The sequence below is a fragment of the Triticum aestivum genome, chromosome 2B, assembly GCF_018294505.1.
Source record: "Triticum aestivum cultivar Chinese Spring chromosome 2B, IWGSC CS RefSeq v2.1, whole genome shotgun sequence".
Taxonomy (NCBI): Eukaryota; Viridiplantae; Streptophyta; class Magnoliopsida; order Poales; family Poaceae; genus Triticum; species Triticum aestivum.
This window is the reverse complement of record NC_057798.1, coordinates 45,475,694-45,497,582: the sequence shown is the minus strand read 5'-3', so window position 1 is coordinate 45,497,582 and position 21,889 is coordinate 45,475,694. Positions and strand designations below refer to the sequence as shown.

The window sequence follows — 21,889 nt, the reverse complement described above, 5'->3', positions numbered from 1 at the left end:
AAGCTGCAAGGGTGGATGGGAGGAACAACTACAGTAGCAATGCAATTCGAATTCGCCATTGATTCTTAGTCGGATCTTCAATTTCTCGGTGGATAGTAGTTGTAGCTTACAATATATAACTCAAAGTAACCATGAAACGCAAAAAAAAAAAGACAGTCTAGAAGCAGCATCTCGATATCAAAACAGTGCTCATTTAAATTTAAGGTCTCATTTCGCATTTTGTCCCGGTGCCTTAAATTGCTAGAGACAACCTGCCAGACACGTTAAAATAATAGTCATAACTGGTGCGAACCAATTTGTAATTGAATGGTTAGGAGAACAGTGATATCCCTAGCCCACCAGAGTTCAAGTCCTGGTGCTCGCATTTTTCTGGATTTATTTCAGCATTTTCGATGATGCGCATTCAATGAGTAAGATGTTTCCGTTGACTACGAGGCGCCTATGATGACTTCGTAAATCCCATGGTGATATGCCGGATTAGTTTCTTAGGGATGCTCATAGAGAAAAAGTATGCATATGTGTGTTTATAGAAGCGAGTATATGCGCGTATATACATAAGCGTTTGCGAATGTTAAGAAATAACTGGTGGGTGGATGGACCGATCCAGCTCAAATCTCTGTGTGGGTTCAGTCAAAGGGTCTCTAGACAAATTAAACCCGCGTAGCATGTGCATGATGCTGATTGCTACTTGTAGGAGACTAACGTTACTTCTAATTAATGCAAGACTTTCCAATCTCATACTAATAATGAGTTACCAGTGCCATTGACTTGCCATGTTCAGATGCATATCTATGCATGCCTTAGAGCATGCTTGGATACGTTTTAGTCCCATGACTAAAAGTAGTGGGACTAAAACTTGTTAGTCTCACCCATGCTTGGATCCAAATACTAAAGAGACTAAAATCTAGTTATTGAGCATTTATTATTCTCCAAACCCTCCAATCCAGAACTAAGGAGAGGAATTAAATGAGGAGAGAGAGAGCTAATACATATTTTAGTAGGTTTCCCATGACTAAAAGATTTTAGCCTCAAGACTAGTCCTAGCCTCTCTTTAGTCAGGGGTGCTTGGAACTTTAGCCTCTAAAAGAGACTATTTTTAGTCAGACTAAAAATAGTCCCTTGTATCCAAGCACCCTTTTATCTATCATTGCAACTTGCAAGTCAGACAACTAGCACCCACTACTAGTTCTCATATCGAACCTAAATTCCATCGTGCCACCGTAGAAAAGATTGGATCTAGGAAAGGAAGAGGATCTTGAAGAAGTGCCTTGGTTTTCAGGGGAGGATTACTCGGTGATGATCCTGATGAACTGATATTAGGATGGATTGTGAAGATCAAACAAGATGTTTGGTGATAAGAAAGGTACCTCAGAGACCAACCGCCTTGGCAGCGATGCGTGTATAAACCCTAGGGTCTCCGTATGCCGTTGGAGGCCGACAATGCCTTCATGCCTAGCAAACTACAATTAAGCAGCAGCAACAGGTCATTTGTAAAAGGAAACGTTTGTGACCGGCGGACCGGCTGAAGCTTGGGCCGGTCGCGCGCGGGTTGCACGACCGCCCAGATCCATCGTCCCCTGTTGGTTCCCAACGTGGCCACGTCAGACAAGGCCGGTCCTACCCACATCTATTCCTCCGTTCAGATCTCTCTCGACCACTCGTTCAGATCCCACCTTCCCCTCTCTCTCCTTCCTCCAGACGCGCCGCTCTCTTCTCCGCCTCCCTGTTGCGGCTGTATCCTTCTCCTAGGCTGCCGGCGAGCTTCCGCGAGTCCTTTTCTTCCATTTTTGTTTTCCAGATCAGAAAAAGGTGTTTGCAAAGGGAGGCCATGGATTGCTTCCAACCCGGGGAAGCCATGGCTGTGGATCTCCTTGGCGAGGTCGTACGTTTCTGCAACCAGCGAGGACTAGAGGTGATGGCCACTGGTGCTGAAGCTGGAACTGGCTTTGTGATTTGCTTCAACCGACACGGGGAAAGCTACAACCGGCGCCTGGGTTTGCTACAACCAGGTGACGGCGAGCGTTGCCGGCGACGGCGCACATTTTTTTGGTGCAACGGGTAGTGGAACCACCGGCACCTTGTTTTGCTACAACCAAGCTGGAACCACGCTCGCGAAAAGCTGCAACCGGCAACGGAGTTTTTACTACCTCGACCGGCAGGCACGACGGCGGAGCACACGGGAATGCTACAACCGTTGAGGCAAGAGCTACAAACGCGCCCGGTTTTTGCTGGAACCGGTGACCGTGGAAGCAGTGGGGGTGACCGCGGCGAGCTGCAGGGGGTCACCGCGACGAGTTTGGCCAGAGGGGGCGGGGGAGTGCTGCAACCACGACCAGGTTTGCTGGAACCGACGGGGCGGTTTGCTCGAACCAACACCCAAAAATGCTTCCACCGGATTTCGTTTTTTCTGTATCAATGATTTTTTTTGCTACAACCACAGTTTGGTTTTGCTACAACCATAGTTTCAATTTGCTGGAACCAGGTTTTCAATAATTCAACAGGGTGCGGCGACACAAAGCTGTTTTTTGACAACTTTTTGTTGTTGCGAGGGTCGACAGCGAGCATCGGCGGCGAGCACGACACGGAGCTGCAACCGGCGACTAGCGTTGCGGGAACATCGACCATCACCAGCGAGGGAAGCTACAACCCACGGGCGAAGCTTTTTGCTGCATGCGTGGATCCCGACGGCGAGTGCGGCGACCAACGGCGCGGGGGTGGCGATGAGAGGTGGCCCAGGTGAGGCGGTGACGGCCGGCGGCCAGGTGGAAATCCATGCGATAGGGATTGTGGAGGCGAAGAGGGAGAAAGGAAGTCAATGCGGGGATCGAACGGTTCGTAGTTGCTGGATCGGGCGGCTGGGGCTAGTCCGGCCCAACTGTTCGGCTGGACTGCCAACGCCTATCACTGGCCTTTGCAAAAACTTAAAAACATTTATTGGGCACATGACCATCTGCTGATTTCTACCTACTACGCCTCAAAATAAGTGTCTTTGATTATTTTGGGACAGAGGAGTATTGGGCTGGTTGTAATGGGGAGTATCATATACTAGTCATGCATATGATACTAGTGTATGATACTACATCCCTAAGGCTGGTCACAATGGGGAGGAAGTTAGGAGTAACATCACACACACTCCAATACAACTTTGCTTATGTGGCACATATTTAATGAAGAGAGAGGTGCTTGTGGTAACTAGCTAAGTTACCGGAACATCACACACTCCAAGAAACAATGAATCTATAACCTAATAAATACATCGTTGCATGACACTATATAGATGTTCCTACCCACTATGGAGGTAGTAACATAGTCTAGGGAAGCGTGTAAGTTACTACCTTATGTTCTTGCCCATTGTGACCAACCTAATGCATAGTATCATGTAGTACTTTATTTATTGACATGCATGACACAAAGTAGCATAGCATTCAATATAATACGGTATTATAATATGATACTACACCCTCTCTTTCTTCATTTAATGCTATGACATCTCATCAAAATTGCCTAGTTGACATGCATGGTACTAGCTATCGTACTACCATTACGACCAGCCTTAGATTAGACACACACTGCTATAAATTGCGATTAAGCAACCCCGGCTTCTGGTATTGGCACATGATTCTTCATCACCCACTCTGCACGTGACCATATGCTGACTTCTACCAAACTATGTTTAGTTACTCCCTCCGCCTCAAAATGAGTCAAAATAAGTGTCTTTTAATTTAGCACCAGCGTTAGATTGGACGCACGCTGCTATAAATTGCTACGATCAAGCCATTCACACCAATTAAGATCCAGGAGACGAATTCACTCACGAAACCCAGAATGCCGGCCAGCACTGAGCAGCAGCTCATGGAGATCACCAAGGTCGACCTTCGAGGGCTGGAGCCTGGCCGGCCAGGGTGGGACGAAGCCCGGGACACGGTGACCGCGTCCATGGTGGCGCACGGCTGCGTCGTGGTCCACGTCCAGCACGTCGGGCTGGACGAGGACATCCGGCAGGCGCTGTTCGGCCGCGCCATGCCGGAGCTGTTCGCGCTCCCGACGGAGGCCAAGCAGCGCAACGCCAACAGCGACGTGCAGTACGGAGGGTACATCGGGCAGATACCCGGGCATGGCGTACGAGAGCATGCGCATCAAGGACGTCACTGACGCCGGTCAGATCAGCAACTTCGTCGGTCTCCTCTGGCCGCAGGGCAATCCCGCCTTCTGGTGAGAGAGACTAGACTAGCTAGCACATGATCCTTCATCATCCGCTCTATCTTTTTGACATGCATGGATCCCAACATTGTTGTTGCTTCACTCCAGTGACACGGTCGGGGAGTTCGCCAAGCATGCTGTCAGCCTGGAGAAGACGGTGACGAGGATGGTCCTGGAAGGCCTGGGCGTCCGGGACGAGCACGCCCTGGACTCGCACCGCGACCAGCTCTGCTACAGCTTCCGGATGTCGTACTACGGCATCTGCCCGGAGGAGAACGCGGCCAAGGTGACCCTGCCGGAGCACCGTGACTACGACATGACCACCACCATCGTGCAACACGAGGTGGAGGGCCTGGAGGTGCAGCTCAAGGACGGCAGCTGGTTCGCCGTGCCCCCCGAGCCGGACACGGTCGTCATCGTCGCCGGCGAGCTACTCAACGTAAAGCCATATACCTCTCTTCCCCTCCTCAGCAGTGTATTGAATTTGTTTAAGTGGAACGATGCTGTAATGGATGAACCGTCTGGCTGCAGGTGGTGACCAACGGACGGGTGCGGGCCTGCCTCCACCGCGTGAGGACGCCGAGCAACCGCGAGCGCTTCTCGGCGCTGCTGGGCTGCATGCCCACCCAAGGCTCCACGGTGCGGGCGATGGAGCAGCTCGTCGACGAGGACCACCCTCTGGTCTACCGTCCCTGCGACCCGTACGAGTACTGCGCCTTCCAGTACTCGGAGGACGGCCGCAAATCCGGTGACGCGCTCAAGGCTTTCTGCGGAGTAGCTAAACATCTAGACAGAGCAGCTGTGTGATGAACTTTTTATTTTTGAGACAGAGGTAAAAGATTTGCCTCATCCATTAAATAAGCAGAAGAGAATTGCCCGGTTAATTTAGCGGAAAACCGGGCAAAAACCATCACAATCCGCTGAACGGCACATACAAAAGATACCCCACACACACCTATACGGAGAGTGCCTTGTCGAGTTAGCACACAGACGTCATCGTCATCACCTCTCCCCAAGCACACGTCATCGATGCCCCTAATCCCTGAGCAAGCGACTCCGACTTCGCTGCAAACAAACATCGACTCAACCCTCACCGCAGAAGCCGTGCAGAAACACATGAAGATCCTGCTAGAACTCAGCCACCTGCACCGAGGGCAGCACAACATCGCCTCTGAAGGAGAGATCCGAAGGAGAAACCATACAAGGTTGGCGCCGTGGAAGACCACCGAATAGACCGCCCGTTGCTTGTCATCGTTGCCACAAGGGCCCCGCCGCCGCAGCTCCGACTTCACCGCAACAAACAAACCGAGGTAATCCCACGGACACGCCGAAGAAGAGCCGACTACCGCAACCACTGTCATGCCTCCGACTTCACTCGCCCCCATCAACGTTGTTGCTACAGAAGCCCCAGCACCACACCAACGCCTTCCACCAACCTCCTAGCACACCCACCGGTCCCTCTAACCGGATTGAACTTCAAAATCGATGCCCTCAAGAGGGAAAGGACGCTTACGCGCCGCCAACGACCGACCCTCCGGGTCTAGGGTTTCCCCCGAAGTTGTGTCTCACAGAGGAAGAGAGAGCATGCTGTCGACGCCTTCAAGGTTACGGTGTCCACAAACGCCGCCGTCACAGGTTCCAGCCATAGGCAGAAACGGGTTTTCACCCAACCCTCAAAACCTCTGGTCAACAGCAAATCCGGCCAGCCCACCTGCATCTCCACGCATCCACCCCTAGAGCCAGATCCCACAGCAGCAACATCCCATCACGAACAGAGGCCTCGATGCACAGCGCCGCCACCACGCCTGGCCTTGATGCAGAGAAGCAGAGGAAGACCGCCCCAAGCCACCGGGCCAAGATCGCGCCCTCGCATCTGCGGCTCCTCGTTGGAGCGCCAGAGCTGCTCCACACCGCGCCGCCGCGAACTGCAACTCCCTTGCCAGCACTAGATCCGCCCGGCCGCTGGTCACCACGCGCCAGATCTGCGTGCACCGCCCCCTCAAGTCTCCGTCGCGGCCATGCGCGACGCCGCCGCCCCTTGACTCCGCTAGCCCGACGACGCAGCCCCTTGCCGCCGCTAGCCCGACGACGCCGTCCCTTGTCGCTGCTAGCCCGACGACGCCTCCGCTCGGCTGAGCAGCCCCGCGCCGCTCGAGCGCCTCGCGAGAGGGAGAACTAGGCCCCGCCGCCGCCGCCGCCGTGCGGGCTTTGCCCGGCGACGCCCTCCGGTGGCGGCGAGGGAGGGGAGGGGTGGGGTGGGAGTGTTGGGCGGCGGCGCCTAGGGTTTCTCCCGAGCCGTCCGCGGGGAGCGACACGGGAGAGAGGAGAGGGATGGTGAGATGGTGATAGTGATGCTGTGTGATGAACTGATGAAGATAGATCAGCGACCACGGAAGGAACTCTGTGCACGGAAGATTTTTCCTTTATTTTCGCATGTGCTCTCCTATGGCTGGGCTTATCGGTCGAATAATGTTGTCTTCGGCTTTCAATTTTCCTCAGATATTTATCTTAGTTCAGATTTTCAGTTGTTCTTACAATGGAGGAAATTTACTCGGCATACCATGGCATTATGTCAATTCTCGTGTGTGTGCTATGTTTATTAAGTACTGACTACACTGGAGCCAAAGGCAACAACACCAGTCACACAAAAAAACACCTCTTGCCCATGAGCGGCTCCGACTAGGTTTGCTGCCTCCCGGCGCGCTGCCTGCGATTTGCCTCATCTGCCGTGGCCTTATAGCATCTTCAACAGCCGCCCAACACGAGGCGCGTTAAAAAAGTGTTTGCAGCGCGTCGATCGCCTGTTTTTGCGTGGCTCGGAGCGCTGGCTCTAGCGGCCGCTGTAAACTTTAGCGCGCGTGAGTAGCTCCAGCAAGCGCTGCAGAAATACTGCGCGCGCGCTCTCTCGCACAAACAACATATGCACTCTAAACACAACTAAGAAGATCAAACACAAACAAAATAAATCAACAATAAATAGTTCAATTTTGTTATTACAACTCAAACCAATAGTTTATCTTTCAATACAATAAATAGTTCAACAATACGACATCAAACACACAAATCATGATGCTCTTTGTCGGCCATTCCATGCCCACCACTCCTTGATATGAGATCCTTCTAAAGATTATCATGCGTTTCGGCACGTCAAATGACATTATAGGAGGCAACAAAATGGGCCACCCTGGCAGCCCTCCGTCGCACTCGCACGGGATGCCCCAAGAGCTCATAGTGAGAGTAGTCTACATCTTGGCCACGCTCATTCTCGATGATCATATTGTGCATGATCACACAAGCGTGCATGATGTACCAAATCATATTTTGATCCCAAAATCTAGCCGGTCCTCTAACAATAGCAAATTGGGCTTCTAAAATCCCAAAAGCTCTCTCCACATCTTTTCTAGCCACTGCCTGAGCATTGTGGAAATCAAGATTTTTCTTGCCTTCCGGTTTTTTCAATGGCTTCACAAATGTTTGCCACTTTGGGTAGATGCCATCAGCAAGATAGAGCCATAGTTGTATGTACGGCGATTTGCTACAAACTGCACCGGTGGCAGTTCATCATTTGCAATGTTATTCATCAATGGTGATGGCACAACTACGTTAGTTACCCGCGGGATGACGCTTTAGTTACCCTGGGGGATGGCAACTTTAGTTATCCGGGATGGCAAATGTGGTTGTAAAAGCATGACAACTCTATCTGTTTTGGTTAACTATAGTTGCCATGTCTAATTTATGGCAGTTGTCGCGTGTAATCAAACTATAATTGTTGTGTATGATTAACTACTTGCCACATGTGGTCAAAAGCATAATTGTCATGTGTGTTTACCTAGTTGTCACGTGTGGTCCAACCATAGTTCTCATGTATGGTTAATCATAGTTGTCATGTATGTTTATCTGGTTGTCACGTACGCGCAACTGCAGTTGCCTCATGTGGTGCAACCTACGGTGTTCCTGACGGTCCTTGTCGGTTACTAGACACGGCGGAGGCGCGAGGTCCTGCGCCTGCTGACACGTCCACGCGTCGTCGAAGTTCATCTGCGAGGGCGGCCTCGAGAGGCGCCACGCCGCCGCGTCGTACGCGCGGGCGGCCTCGTGCGCGGTCTCGAACGTCTCAATACCGAGATGCACGTCACTGGAGCGGATCTCCGCGTAGAAGATGCCGGAAGGGCGGACGCGAACGCCGCGGTAGCCGGAGCTGCTCCGGCCATGTGACGGTGGGGGAGAAGGCATCGGGAGAAGGGTGTGGCGGCGGCAGTGCGCCAGATGCGATGAAGAAGGGGGCGGCGGGGGGAAGAAGGAGGCGGTGGGGCGCTCGAGTGTGTGGTTGGCCTGTTCGGGCGCGCGGGTTTTATAGAGTGCGCCAAAACTGCCACTCGCCGAGCAACATTTTCACGCGCGCATGATTTTTTGCCGCGCGCCGGAATCTCTCGCGCCCGCTGGAGTGCGTGAAACCGCTCCTCGCGCGCTAAAACACAGGTTTCCCCGCGCGCGCGATATTTACCACCACTGTTGGAGATGCTCTTATGAGGAGGCGGCTGCATGAGGAATCACGTACGTAGGACATGGAGCTGTTAGCACGTTAGTTTTTGCCGTCCAAAACATGGAAACCGAGGACACGATTGACGGACCCTGGCCGGGCGCCTTAGGTCTGCGCTTGGCAACTATGGCACTCGGATGCTACCAATAGAAAAGAAAAACCCTAGCACTTCGGATATAACGGCTGATCGATCGGAATCATAACAGCCAATTCGAACTCGCATCGATCGGCGATCAAGGGTGACAATGACGACATCCGCGGACGTCTTGGCGGGCATCCTGCTGCGGCTCCCTCCGAGCTCCCGGCGGCTGGCCCGCCTGGTCTGCCGGCAATGGCGTGACGTCATAGACACGCACACGGTGGAGATGCAGAGCCGCGTCAAGCCTCTCGTAGTGACGGACGCGGGCTCCGCGCACGTCGTGGACGATCTATCGACAGGGAGCCATAGAGTGCTGTAGAATGGCATCCCTACGGATCTCCCCCACGAACGCAGGAACGTCGTCGTCGGCACCTGCAACGGCCTGATATGCCTCTGCGACAACCGGAAGGTCGGCGGCGCCATCACTGTGATTAACCCGGTCACCGGCGAAAAGCTGTCTTTCCCGCCGTTGCCGCCCACCACAGCTGGGATGAGCTACATCGTGGGGTGGCACGAGGCGTATGGCTTCGGGTACCACCCGATGACTGGGCGGCACAAGATCGTGCATGTGGCGGCCTACGATAGGAAGGGAAACTCCCATCAGGTGAAGGTGTTCACGCTGGGGGAGTCGTCATGGAGAAACGTTGCAACGGGCTCTGTCCCGAGATGCCAATACAGCGCCGGCATTGTCGGCGTCAACGGCACCATGTATTGGGCTGCGAAGCGCGGAAGGAAGCTCATGGCACTGGACCTCGACCATGAGCGTCTCTCTTTCATCAAGTCGCTACCTGATGTGTCGTCTGGAAGCTGGAACCTGACGGAGGTGCGGGGGAGGTTGGGGGTGGTGTTTTACGCGTTTCCCCATCAGTGTGAGGTATGTACGTGTTTAGAGGATTTTACACATAGGATCCGTCTACCTCTAGGTCCACACCTATGTTTAATTAAGTCTCAGTTTGTTCAAAAACAGTGAAATTTAGACCTCTTGTAGTGTTTGTTCGGCGTGCTATTTAAAATGTTTGTTCATGTGTTTGAATCAAAGTTCCTTAGTGCAAGACCTCTTGTAAACGCTATAGTGGGTCATAACGAAGCTATAGCGGGCTATTTAAAACCATGATTTTAGTTCAGCAAGAAGCGGCGCAATTTTCCATCTAGTAGTTACATTTTTCTTTAAAAGGGTGTGTAGGTTGTATTACTATTTACTAGCTCCATCCCAAATTATAAGACGTCTTTTAGGCTATTTTAGTGTCCCCCAAAACATCTTATAATTTGGGACAGTGGAAGCAATATTTATAATACCAACCTAAAGTCACACTTCTCTATATTGATCAAGACTTGAGAAAAAATTCAATCGACTTGAATTGAATTAGCAAAATCGTTACACTTATTCACTTGTGTAATTGTTTTTCCAACAGATATAACAAATGACACTGCTCTTAATTTCTGCACTATAGCCGATTGATCAAGTTTGGTCACATGAAACTATTGCATCTTTAAATCAATTTGAGTGACATCTGCAGGTTTGGGTTCTAGAGGGTGCAGCGACAATGAGAGAACACACATGGAGCCGTTGGTACACCGTGAGAAGGGACATCTCATCGTCGATGACCTGGCGACTCACAAGGCCACACTTTGCTCACAGGGAGTACCTCCTCACAGAGGAATTGTCTGATGGTTGCGGAGGGACACGTAATGTCGTGTATAAACACAAGCCCAACAACGATAGCGGCATGGTGGAGATCAATGAGACGACTCCAGGAACAAGAGTCCTCACGATAAAAGCTGCCTTGCCCAACCATTGTCAGATGTTTGCCTATGTGGAGACCACGGAGCCGCTAAGTGTTTATAAGTGTTGTTCTTAAAGGTAGCACAATCAGTATTGTTCCACATACGGCTCAAAATCCTAAGATTTGTTACAATATACTCAAATCAATATATGTATCGCCCATTTTTGAAAACTCAACATTCAGAATTCAAACTTCCAAAAATTTCAAAGTGCCAAAACATTTGAACTTCTAAATTTTTGGAACTTCCACGACAAAGAACGGTCACATGCGTATGAACCCCACCAGGAAGAAGAGGAGAATTGAGAGAAGGGGGAAAACCACATGTGTGCCCCCCACCCACCGCGTCCCTATAGAAAAGCCCTCCCCACAGAGCGCCAGAACCTATTTGAGCAAAGCTCTCGGTCCACGAGCTCAAGCATTTTCCACATATGAGAAAGAATGCCTAAACCTTGATGATGGATGTGTAGAAATGGAAAGCATACCTTCATCATACGCCCTTTACAATGTATACAGATCATAAGAGTTTGACACATTTGGCAACCAGTATTGTCAACATTGTCACAAAAAGAAAAACTAGGATTACCCGGCCACTGATGTTTCCTCATATTGTTTCTAGTCAAGTATTCCCTTCGTTGCCACATACTACCTTTGTACCAAAATATAAGACGTTTTTGTAGGCTAGTTTAGCCTACATAAAACGTCTTCTATTTTGATATATGGAGGGAGAATTTTGAAACGAAGGGAGTATAATTTTGGATAAGTTGCCACATAAAGATATAATTTTCAGGTGAACAGGAGCTTCCCAAATCAATTTGTTATTGGGACCAGCAAGATCTTTCTCCAACCACCGATATGGATAGATTTAGTGGTGAAGGCTCGGTTTTTAGAAAGGGGCCAAACAATACCATCAAGTTTGCTAGACAATTAGATGTTATTCCAATGATCTTATGAAGCACCAACTAAATGGCCCCTGAAAAGCACCAAATAATCAGCCGCGATGAAATTAGCAATAGTACAATCCTGACTTTGACAAATGTCAAACAATCCAGGGAAAAGTTTTTTCAAAGGGGTATTGTCATACCAAGGATCATGCCAAAGCATAGTAATAACCCCCTGCTTAGTAACAAATAACAGTAGCCCTCGCAACAAAATGGTACTCCTTAACTTTCATGATGGATTTCCAACATGGAGAATCCGAAAATCTGGGTTTAATACTAGCAACCAAAAAAGGTGATTCTAAAAAAGAGAGTTTTGTTCGATGCCGGGGTAAAGCGGCAATTAAACGGGGCCTGACTCTGTAGACTTGAAGCAGAACATACGTTATGTTCAGGGAGCGTGGCGGGTCTTACAAATAGTTTTGGATGCAAGCAAGCGTAGCAGAAACTAATTATTGGAGTACCTTTTCTTTGTACGTGATTAACGCAGTACATTTTCCGTGTGCACGTGATGACACCAAGTGCAGTCTATGGCGAAGACGACGAAGCCGGAGGGCGTCTCGAAGAGCACCTTGATGTCCTCCGGGATGTACTTGACAGTGAGGTTCTCGTTGTCGAGGTGGTGCGCCAGTAGCTCCGTGTTGTACCCCGGATACTCCTTTGCTAGGGCTTCCAGCCGCTCTGTCCCCATCTCCATCCCCATCTCCATCTCATCTCCTGCGCGCACGCACCTGCTTCGAATTGAAGAGAAGAAATTGATCAATCGGTCGAGGATTTGCGGGAGATGAGAGGGCGCAGAACAGAACCAGATCGATCTAGGGTTTTACCTCTGGAGAAGTTGCCGGTGGTGGTGTGGGGGCGAGAATGGGCGCGCTCCACCAAAAACAGGCCACGTTCTCTCAAAAGAAAGAAAGAAACATGCCACGTTTTTTGTTATGTTTTCTAGGGGGGAAACAGGCCACGTTTTGTCGAGCGATGCGGTGGGTCTCGCAAATGGGCTGGCCCATTTGCTCTGGCTCACTGCATGTTACTGTTTTTTATTATTATTAGGCTTTTCTCGAAAACTCCTAAAAAAGGATTTTCTCAACAACAACAAAATGTTCTCCTGAAAAATAAATGTTTATTGGCATCCCTTTTTCTACAGGAAGGATAATTCTATGTTTCACTCACCACCAAAATCAGAAAATGTAGCTGCCGGCGTTGCCTAATGTTTTATTTCACTTTAACAGCTCAACCACAACCTTTACTCATTTGTACTTTCCCTCCATAATAAAATGTAAGACATTTTTTAAGCCATATGCAAAACCTAAAAAAACCTTGCATTTTGGTACAGAGGTGCTTACCGACATGGCAGAACAGCTTAAGACTGATCGGAATAAGAACCGGCGTCAGGCTGACTAATTTGCAGCCACAGCGAAATAGAGAACAACTGCGCCGCAAAGGAACGTCAAAGACGACATCTAGACCACAAACTAGCCAAATTTGCAAAAGCCGGCAATCGGTTGCAAGGCGCAGAATACAATCTCTAGCTCGTTTGTTTCTTCTACTTTACACACAATCTCTAGGGGCAACAACATCTAAGAGCTTGCAAATTAAGAAGAGGCTGAGTTGGTTTTGGAAACCGGAGCAGACGGATGCATGGTGATCATCTGCTCCCAGTCCGATACATCCCATCGATCATGAGATAAATCTTGCATCCCTGGACAGATAGCACAGCCACCAACCTCGCCGCAATCAGTCGGTCTTCATTGCCTCCGCATGATAGGATTCCAGGTCTTTGTCCAGGTCATCTGCGCTTTTCTCTGGCCCCTTCCTGCCCCGACCACGGCCCTGGCCCCGGAACTGACCGCGGCCCCTGCCTCGGCCCTGGAACTGGGCCTGTGATGGAGCATAGCCCCTGCCTCCGCCTCGTCCAGCTTGGAAACCACCACGTCCAGCTTGGAAAGCACCACGATTCAATCTGGTGGTGGGATTACTGAAACGGCAGATTGAGAGTGAGCAAAGAAATAAAGATAAAACCAAACACAACAATTCCTGTCTGTTTTGAGGGCATCAATTCAAAGAAACAACATGACTAAAATAGATATATACATCTGAAATAGCAATTTGAACTGTCGCACGGACAACATGGCTGCTTCATGCTAGAAATTTAGTAGCATGCATGTGTTACAACTTATCGCTCACATCTGAACCTTTTGTGTCATGTTTTTCCTTGAAAGAAAGAAAATGCTCACTAATCACAGTTGATCACGCAAGTTGAGAGCAGAATGTGTCATAAGAAATTTATTTATAGATCCTAGTATTGCTGCTAATAATCAGTTAACAATACAAACAACGACACAAGGATAAACTACATGAGCCAAATAATTGCTAGTAACAGACTGAATTGCCACATTAAAAGTCAAAATCATTAGAAGCTTTACCTCAAAGGCCTAGTGCTGGAACCACCACCACGCCGACCCGTTTCAGGCCTGAAATGTAACACTTGTTTAGATACAGCAAAATAGTATGGATACATGATCACATACACACACGAAAAATACTGTTAACTAAATAAAAATGCAAATACACAGTTAGCTTCCGTTTGGAATGCAGGAGTTCTACAGGAAACAGTTCCAAGTCAGACAGGATTCAATAAAAAATCTCATATTCCAAACAGGCTCTTACAACTTGGATCTACTTACTGGCAAGTGATTTGCACTTGCGGTAATCGAACTTCAGTAAATTTGACAACTAACATGACTAAAATGCAGAAGTTGCTGATCAGACAAATAGAAGATGGCAGATTAGCATGAAGTTGGTTGACAAACAAAAAAAAAGAGAGGGGGGTTTCCATTGTGGGCAAGCAATTAGTGTTGAAAACATTGGACAAAGAAACAATGCATTGGCATAGGCTGAGGCCGAGCGGTGATCCAGCTGATGTTTTAGGTTACGTATTAGAAGAGAAAACCAGCAAAAGTTCAGGCAACAAAAGAATATCACTGAACTCGTCAAATATCCAACACGTCCATTGAACACACTTCTGGTGGCAGATGTAGAACATTGAAAAAAAAAACATGAATGGTGAAGTAGGCAAATTTGAAATTTTCACTCACGTCATAACAACCGTTCTTGTAGCTCTACCATTGGATGCCCCGGCAACATTTATACGAGGTGTCATAGACAAACCCAGGTCACTTCCAATAACCTCAATCTTCATAGATTTTCCATCAAGCAGAACATTATTATAACGTTTCAATGCAGCAATTGCATCACTCCTCCTTGTAAACACCACTTCTGCTGTGCCCTTTAAAAAATAAAAATAAAATAGTGAGAACAAAAAGTTCTAGATAAATAATAAATACAAATGAGTATTCAAGTAAACTTAATCTAAAAGTATAAACTTATTGGCTTCACTGGCTAAAAAGATAATATATAGGCATGCATTCAACCATTTTTTGCACCCAAGGTAAAAATATGAGAAGAAACTAGCTAAATACTATACCTATATTTCCTCTTCTACCGGTAAGCTAGATGCTTCACAAACCACTGGTACTTAAGTCACCCTCGCTAAGAGACGCACACCAATACAATCGATGTCCAGTAACAACAGCTAACAAAGTAGGCTTTTAACTAAAAAATTAAGAATAAGGATATGCAAACAAGAACTAATCCCAGCGGGGCATTTACCTCGCCAACACTTAAATCCAGCTCTACCCAAATTAATTTGGTTCACCCCAACATTACCCACTTGTTTGACTTGCCCTTACCCTATCCAAATGATACCAAATGCAAGATAATAGATTTTCTAACAAGTTGTCATCGCTAACATATAATTAAGTTGTGAATATACATATTCATCTAGAGAAAACAGAAACTGCTGAAGGGACAATGCGAAAAGGTTTCAATATCCTCTGAAAGCAAATCAACATATACATATCATTTTTACTCTCCATATAGTGTTAAAAATGATGAACTTTTCATGCAAGGTGAAGTAAAAAAATAAGTCACTTTGAGTTTTCATATAGAACATATGATGCATAAAAATTTCTTAAAAGGTATGCTAAATATGCTCAATACTTAAAGCTGAAATGCCAAAAGAGTTACGAACATTTTGGCGACCATAACCATCAAAGTGAACAGCAAAGCGTTTCAAATGACCAACTTCTGAAAACAGCTCCTGAAATGCACATTAAAAATATGTTAGTGTAATAGTTAATATATAGCAATCTAGAATGGAAAATTCAGGCTGTCTACTTGTTCCACCAACCTTTATATCCTCATTGGAAACACGATAGTCCAAGTTTGAAATGTACAATTTTGTACCAGTTTCAATTCCACTAGCCGCCATACTATCACTAAATAGATCTGGTCTCCAGGTCATGTCTTTGGTTCTGCTAAAAGACTGAAAATGCCAAATGACCAGCATGTGAGGAAACATGTCTGTCATAGAAGAATGCCACCTCAAACTTTTAAGATGATCATGATAGCTATTAGGAACCACTTAGAATATGTAGCAACAAGCTACTGAAGAACAGCCAAGCTAAGAAATACTGCATAAAGCTAATGATCGAGGGGAAGAGAGTTCCAACAATATCACATATATCGAAAGCCAAATATATAAATGGCTTAAGCTCTTCCTCAGGAGACAGTCCAGAAGCACACCACTGGAGTACAGTCCAGAACTGTCTGAGGAGCAGCACATTGCAGTTCCAAAAACCGTTAGTGTCTCATGTATCATACACATCGAATCATGGAACTCCGTAAAGTTTCAAACATAGCAACAAGATCAGCGGAGACTCTTGCTTCAGTGCCACATTAACCAGACACATAAAATTGCAAGGACTGCATGAATTTTCTTTTTCATGTATTTCCCCCTCCATGTGTTTGATGAACAGATGGTATCCTTCAAAGTTTCCATTAGATGTATTCATCACAGTTACTTCTGTCACCCATAAATGAAAGCTTGGCAGTGCTCTACTCAATAAAATATTCATCAAAATACCAAAGTTACTTCTGCCCCTCCACATGATCAATGAGATGCTCTAGCCAACAAAGGCCCCGTTAGTGGTAAACAACACTGTTACTATGCTCCTCCATACAAAAATCCCAGGGATGCTCTCCATTCTCCTCATTCAGTTTTCTACTTTATTCAGGAATCTGACCATGAACAAAAATGAAGTGACAGATTTGGCCTTGCCTTAGCAATAATGCGTGCAGATGGTCGAGCGTTAATCCCAAGTGGTCCTCGAGGAGGAAGCCCTGATCTCCCACGCATGGCATATCCACCTCGCCCTCCTCCTCCTTGAAAACGCTCACTACCCCTATCTCCACCTCTTCTTGCATAAAATGACATCCTGAGTTGTTTCGGTCTACAGCAGATAAGACAAGTCTTGAACAATACAATGACAATCTGCAAAACAGATAATAGCTTCAAGAGTTAGAAATGAACATTGCTCTATAATCCAAACCCATAAGAAACTAAACAAGCATGTAAGTTGTAACAGAAGATGAATTTATAATGCTGCCAACTGTAAGGGGAAAAATGCAGATAACATGTCTGCTCCATTACAATGCATCCATATGTATACACAAATAACAAAAGTAACACTTAACAAGCAGCAAGTGCAAATAAAAAAAAGGACAACAAGCAGAAAATGCAAATAAGAGAAGGCAAACAAGTAGCAAATGCAGTTACAAAAACAAGAATAAAGAAAGCGTTGGGCGTTAATTTTGCATTTTGCCACCACCTAGTGCTTATCTCGCCTAAGTGCACGCCTACACGATTAAGCGCTAGGCATTTTGTTGTCCACTAGCACCTAGGCACACTTGAGCGCACGCCTAGGAGCATTTTTTAATACTGATAAAAAAAGAACTGCCTGCATCAAAAGGATTATACTAATCGTGATAAATGCGTAGAAAGATCCAATCCAAAGAAATCTCCAGGGTTTGGTGCCAATCATAAACAAATGATAGTCAACCTGGCACTATCAAGACAACACACAAATGAATTACTCATACATCTTAGTATCTTTACTAATACTATTCCAATGTACTACTCCCTCTGTAAACAAATGTAAGACGTCTTACATTTGTTTACAGAGAGAGTATACTATTTACAACTTACTACAACATTAAATCTGGTAGGATTTCTAAAGCCCTTGCAGATTACTGTAGGCAGGGTTGGATCACACTGTGAATAAGCACTGCTTGGAAAGAACTTGTGAGACAGATAATTCCCCATTCAGGACACACCATTTGGGAATCACCATTTATCAGTGTCCACCAACAACGAATTCAACCCACCAACAGTGTGTCTGAACTGACATGAACCAGGAGGTTGTGCACAAATGTCTTACTGTAGATCCTAACCCTGACTCTAGGTTCCAGTGTCAGCGTCAGTGTGCGTGGGCATGGTTATAGGCCTGGATTTGTAACCAATCTGAATTATCAATGAAGAAATAAGTTAGTATATGTATCCTCCTCTCTTTCCTCTTCCTCCCCAAATCTTCTCTTCTGACCCCTGCTGTTTTTCGCCAGATCCATTACATCTAACCCAATCAAATCATAGGCTAGGCCATGACATACATCTATCCCCTCCTATCTGCATCGATAATTTAACCCACGGGCATAAGCGGATGCTGCGGCTCAGTGGCAAGCTACTGCACAGCCCAGCAAGGTCCGAATTGTAACCTAAATCCCCCCACTCCCCCACCCAGCAAAGCTCGAACTGTCAATCCCAGCGGACGCTGCCCGACCAAAGCGGATCGAAGAAGAAAACAACAAGAGCACCGGGTGCGCCGAGCTAGGGGGGCTGGGGTTCCGCTGGAATCAAAACCCTAGCTAGACCCTCGTCCAGTGGCGGAGGGCGGAGAAAAATAGAGGTGGGGCGGACGGGTATGGCCTGGACGCACCTGTGCTGCCGCTGCCTTCCCGCCGGTGCTTCTGCCGCAGCTGTGCCGGCGCCGCCGCCGCCGTCAACCGTCGCCGCTGCTGCCTGGCGGCGCTGGCTGCCTCTTGGGGAGTCGGGAGGAATTGGTCTCTCTGTTCCGCTCGTCAGCTCCAGGCTCAAGCGCGTGAGGACTACTTTGGTCCAGTCCAGCCACGGTCAGCTCACGGCCCAAATAACATTGGCCTACCAGGCCCTTCCTGCCACGGTGCAAACCATTTACCGGGGATGGTTTCTTCGAAGAGTCTACAAAAAACTACTCCCTCCGTTACTAAATACGGAGCATAAGTCTTTTTAGAGATTTTAATAAAAACGACATATTTAAAAGAAACTTATATTTAGGAGCGGAGCGACTAATTATTAAGGGTACCTCATCTTAAAAAGACTAACTAAAGGTACCTCTTGCAAAGGCCACTCACACTTTTCGTAGCGTTTTTTCAGAACATAGTACAATCAAAGTCACTCACATACACGAGCATATATTCACCCTTATAAACGCACGCACCTCATCTCTGGCTTTGACAAATGGCACATTGTATGCGACACTTATTACCTTCTCTTAAACAGCGTGTTTGAATCACAAATTAGTGTTAGCATTGTGTTCTTGCATTGAGATCTTTGAAATTAAATCTCATATTAATAATTTTGGACCATTTTTCCCCAAAAAAGGGAGTCGGTAAAAAATCAAAACCAAAAAAACACAAAAATAGGGGGAAAAAAATTAAATAGAAACTAAAACTAAAAAAAAGGTCCAGTGGCGGAGGGCGAAAAAGAATCTTGTTTATGCTTCTGCCCGCTACGAGAAACACGAGAGGGTACCCGTTGATTAGTTACCCTGGTTTCTTTCTCGGTAGTTTTTGATGTACTGGACTAGATTCTTTTCCTCCTTCAAGAGGTATTCATAGAGGAAATTAGAGAAGTTCTTAACTTTTATTGCAATGCCTCAGTCAAAGTGTAAATTTGGAGAAATCTTCTGTATTCTTTACAAGGGTTGTCCCAGTGACTTGAAGGCTGAAGTGAAGCGAGTTTTAGAGGTTCAACCAGAGGCACTTTTAGAAGAAAAAAAACCTCAATATGCCTACGGACGTGGAAAGGTCGAAGAATGGGGTATTCCAGCATGTTAAGAATCGATTGTGGAAAAGAATACAAGGGTGGATTGAACAATTACTTTTTTGTGCCTGGAAAGGGGTTTCTTACAAAATTAGTACCACAAGCTTTGCCTACATAAGCTATGGGGTGCTTTAAACTTCCTAGGGGGCTTATGTGAACACATTAACTCCGAGTTGAGAGAGCTTTGGTTGGGAGCCAAGAAAGGTAAAAAAAAAAAACTTGGATTTCACGTAAGGACATGTGTCAACCAAAGTATTTGGGAGGAATGGGGTTTAGGAAAATTGAGTTGTGTAACTTGCCATTATTGGAAAACAAGGGTAGATAATTCTTTAAGAGATCAAATTCTCTAAGTGGTCAGATCCTTAAGGTTGCATATTTTTCCAATACGAATTTCTTCAATCTAGAATTGGCGCCGCTACCGTCATAGATTTGGAGATCAATCCTAGAGGGAAGGTCTTGAAACAAGGACTAATGAGGAGAATTGGAAGGGAGAAACCACTCTCATCTAGAATGAAAATTGACTACCAAGGGATAATATGATGAGGCCTTTCGCACTAGTAAAAGAGGATTACCCAACTAGGGTATGTGAAATACCTGACCAAGCATCTAGAGCATGGAACATGGAGATGTTGCAGGATCATTTGCTCCTTGTTGATGTGGAACTAGAACGCCAAATCACACTGCAATTGACCAACATGGAGGACTGCTGGGCATGGACAGTGGAGAAATTTGGGACCTTTTCGGTCTAGGTTGCATACCGTATGTTGGTTCATACGTGTAATGAAAGAGAAGATTGGGTTGATGGCAGCCCTTGAAGCTCTAGTACGAAGGAGGAGATAGCTTTGACAAAACTTCAAAAACATAAGATCTTAGCACTACTAGCAAAAGGCCTACTAATGGCGCATCGGTTTTGCCTATTAATGGCGGTGCGCCATTAGTAGCACGCCACTAAATTTTTTTACTAATGGCGCACCACTGGTGCGCCATTAGTATCTGATATACTAATGGCGCATCAAGCAGTGCGCCATTAGTATGTAACACCATGCGCCATTAGTATGCCTCCCGGGGGCCATATGTAACCATGTGCTTTGTCATACTAATGGCACACTCTGTCTTAATGCGCCATTAGTATCCTTTGGCATACTAATGGCGCACTCTGCCTTGATGCGCCATTAGTATGAATATTTGGTGTGTTTTTTTTGCTTTTCTGATTTTTGCACAGGTTACAAAATATATTATTGGACAGAATATAGACAGCAGCACACAGCAACAGCAGATTCATCGAATACAATAGAAGATTAGTCTCCGAATACAATTCATCATATTAGTCTCCGAATTCAAAAGACCGAACAAAGATAAAACATTACAAGTCTCAAGACCGCGAGTATCGAGTTTGTCTTCACATTACAAGTCGATATCGATCATCTAAACTACCATCACATAAAAGAGAGCTGCGGTCATCACGATGAGCATCATCGCGATCAAACTGGTCTTCATCCGGTTCCTCCAACGCTCCCTCCTCTCTCCCGCTAGATAGCGGGCGTATCTAGATTCGGCCTCCGCCCTAGTGGTGTACCCTTTGTAACTGTTACCGCTGAAACGGTGAACCTGTCTCCGACACTCCTCCCAGTCGTCGTAGACTCCGGGAACCTTACCCTTGTACACGACATACGACGACATCTCTATGCACAAGCCAAACAACAGACAACAGACAATACATAAGCAATATGTAAGTATGCAACAAAAGGATCGGAAGAGAAAAGCAAGACATTAATAGCACGATTCATGATCCTACTAATAAATAGCATCGATTACATCTAAGTTGAATGACTGTCCAAACCAAAGAGACATACGAATTCATTAAAGTTTAATTACAACATGAGCCAATCAATGTTTCAGAACTACACATCACTACTTTCGACTCGACTCATCGGACAGGAGCGTGGATGAAGCCGTCGTCTGTCGTGATGGTCATGAAATCGCGGTCGTTGTCACCCTGCATTTGTAGCGTTCCATCTATCTCATTGTTGGACGGTTGATATCTGAGGTAGAACTGCCCCGAGGTATGAAGGACATCTTGATGGATGATGTCCGCAAACTCCGACTGGATGCGAAAGAATTCTTGTCTGAGGTCCGCGTCCTGGGTTGCCGACAACCTCGCGGCCCAATCTTTGAGACTATCTGGTAGCAGAAGTTGATGATGGTCCCTTACGATCGCCCGCATGTGATGGAGGGCGTAGTAGGCATCCTTCT

At 46.9% G+C, this 21,889-nt stretch overlaps 1 protein-coding gene and 1 pseudogene across 1 annotated transcript; one reads left to right on the top strand and one right to left on the bottom strand.

The window, feature by feature from the left end:
* Positions 1 to 3,825: 3,825 nt before the first annotated feature.
* Positions 3,826 to 5,007, top strand: LOC123040299 (probable 2-oxoglutarate-dependent dioxygenase AOP1; annotated as a pseudogene).
* An 8,052-nt stretch (positions 5,008 to 13,059) lies between these two features.
* Positions 13,060 to 18,686, bottom strand: LOC123043365 (THO complex subunit 4D). Its single transcript, XM_044465781.1, has 7 exons — positions 18,492 to 18,686; positions 16,778 to 16,990; positions 15,848 to 15,982; positions 15,689 to 15,757; positions 14,694 to 14,884; positions 14,022 to 14,069; positions 13,060 to 13,573 (listed from the first exon to the last, which is right to left on the bottom strand). The coding sequence occupies exons 2-7, from the start codon at positions 16,931 to 16,933 to the stop codon at positions 13,333 to 13,335; spliced, it is 840 nt and encodes a 279-aa protein (XP_044321716.1). The 5' UTR covers positions 16,934 to 16,990; positions 18,492 to 18,686; the 3' UTR covers positions 13,060 to 13,332.
* Between the last annotated feature and the right edge of the window lie 3,203 nt (positions 18,687 to 21,889).

What these genes read in the sequence shown, in the direction of transcription:
- LOC123043365 (XM_044465781.1), bottom strand. Translation starts at nt 16,933, where the DNA reads ATGTCATTTTATGCAAGAAGAGGTGGAGATAGGGGTAGTGAGCGTTTT. An exon ending in CTGCACGCATTATTGCTAAG is followed by an intron (nt 15,983 to 16,777) that starts GCAAGGCCAAAT and finishes TGGCATTTTCAG; the next exon opens with TCTTTTAGCAGAACCAAAGA. An exon ending in TCCAGCACTAGGCCTTTGAG is followed by an intron (nt 13,574 to 14,021) that starts GTAAAGCTTCTA and finishes CTGCCGTTTCAG; the next exon opens with TAATCCCACCACCAGATTGA.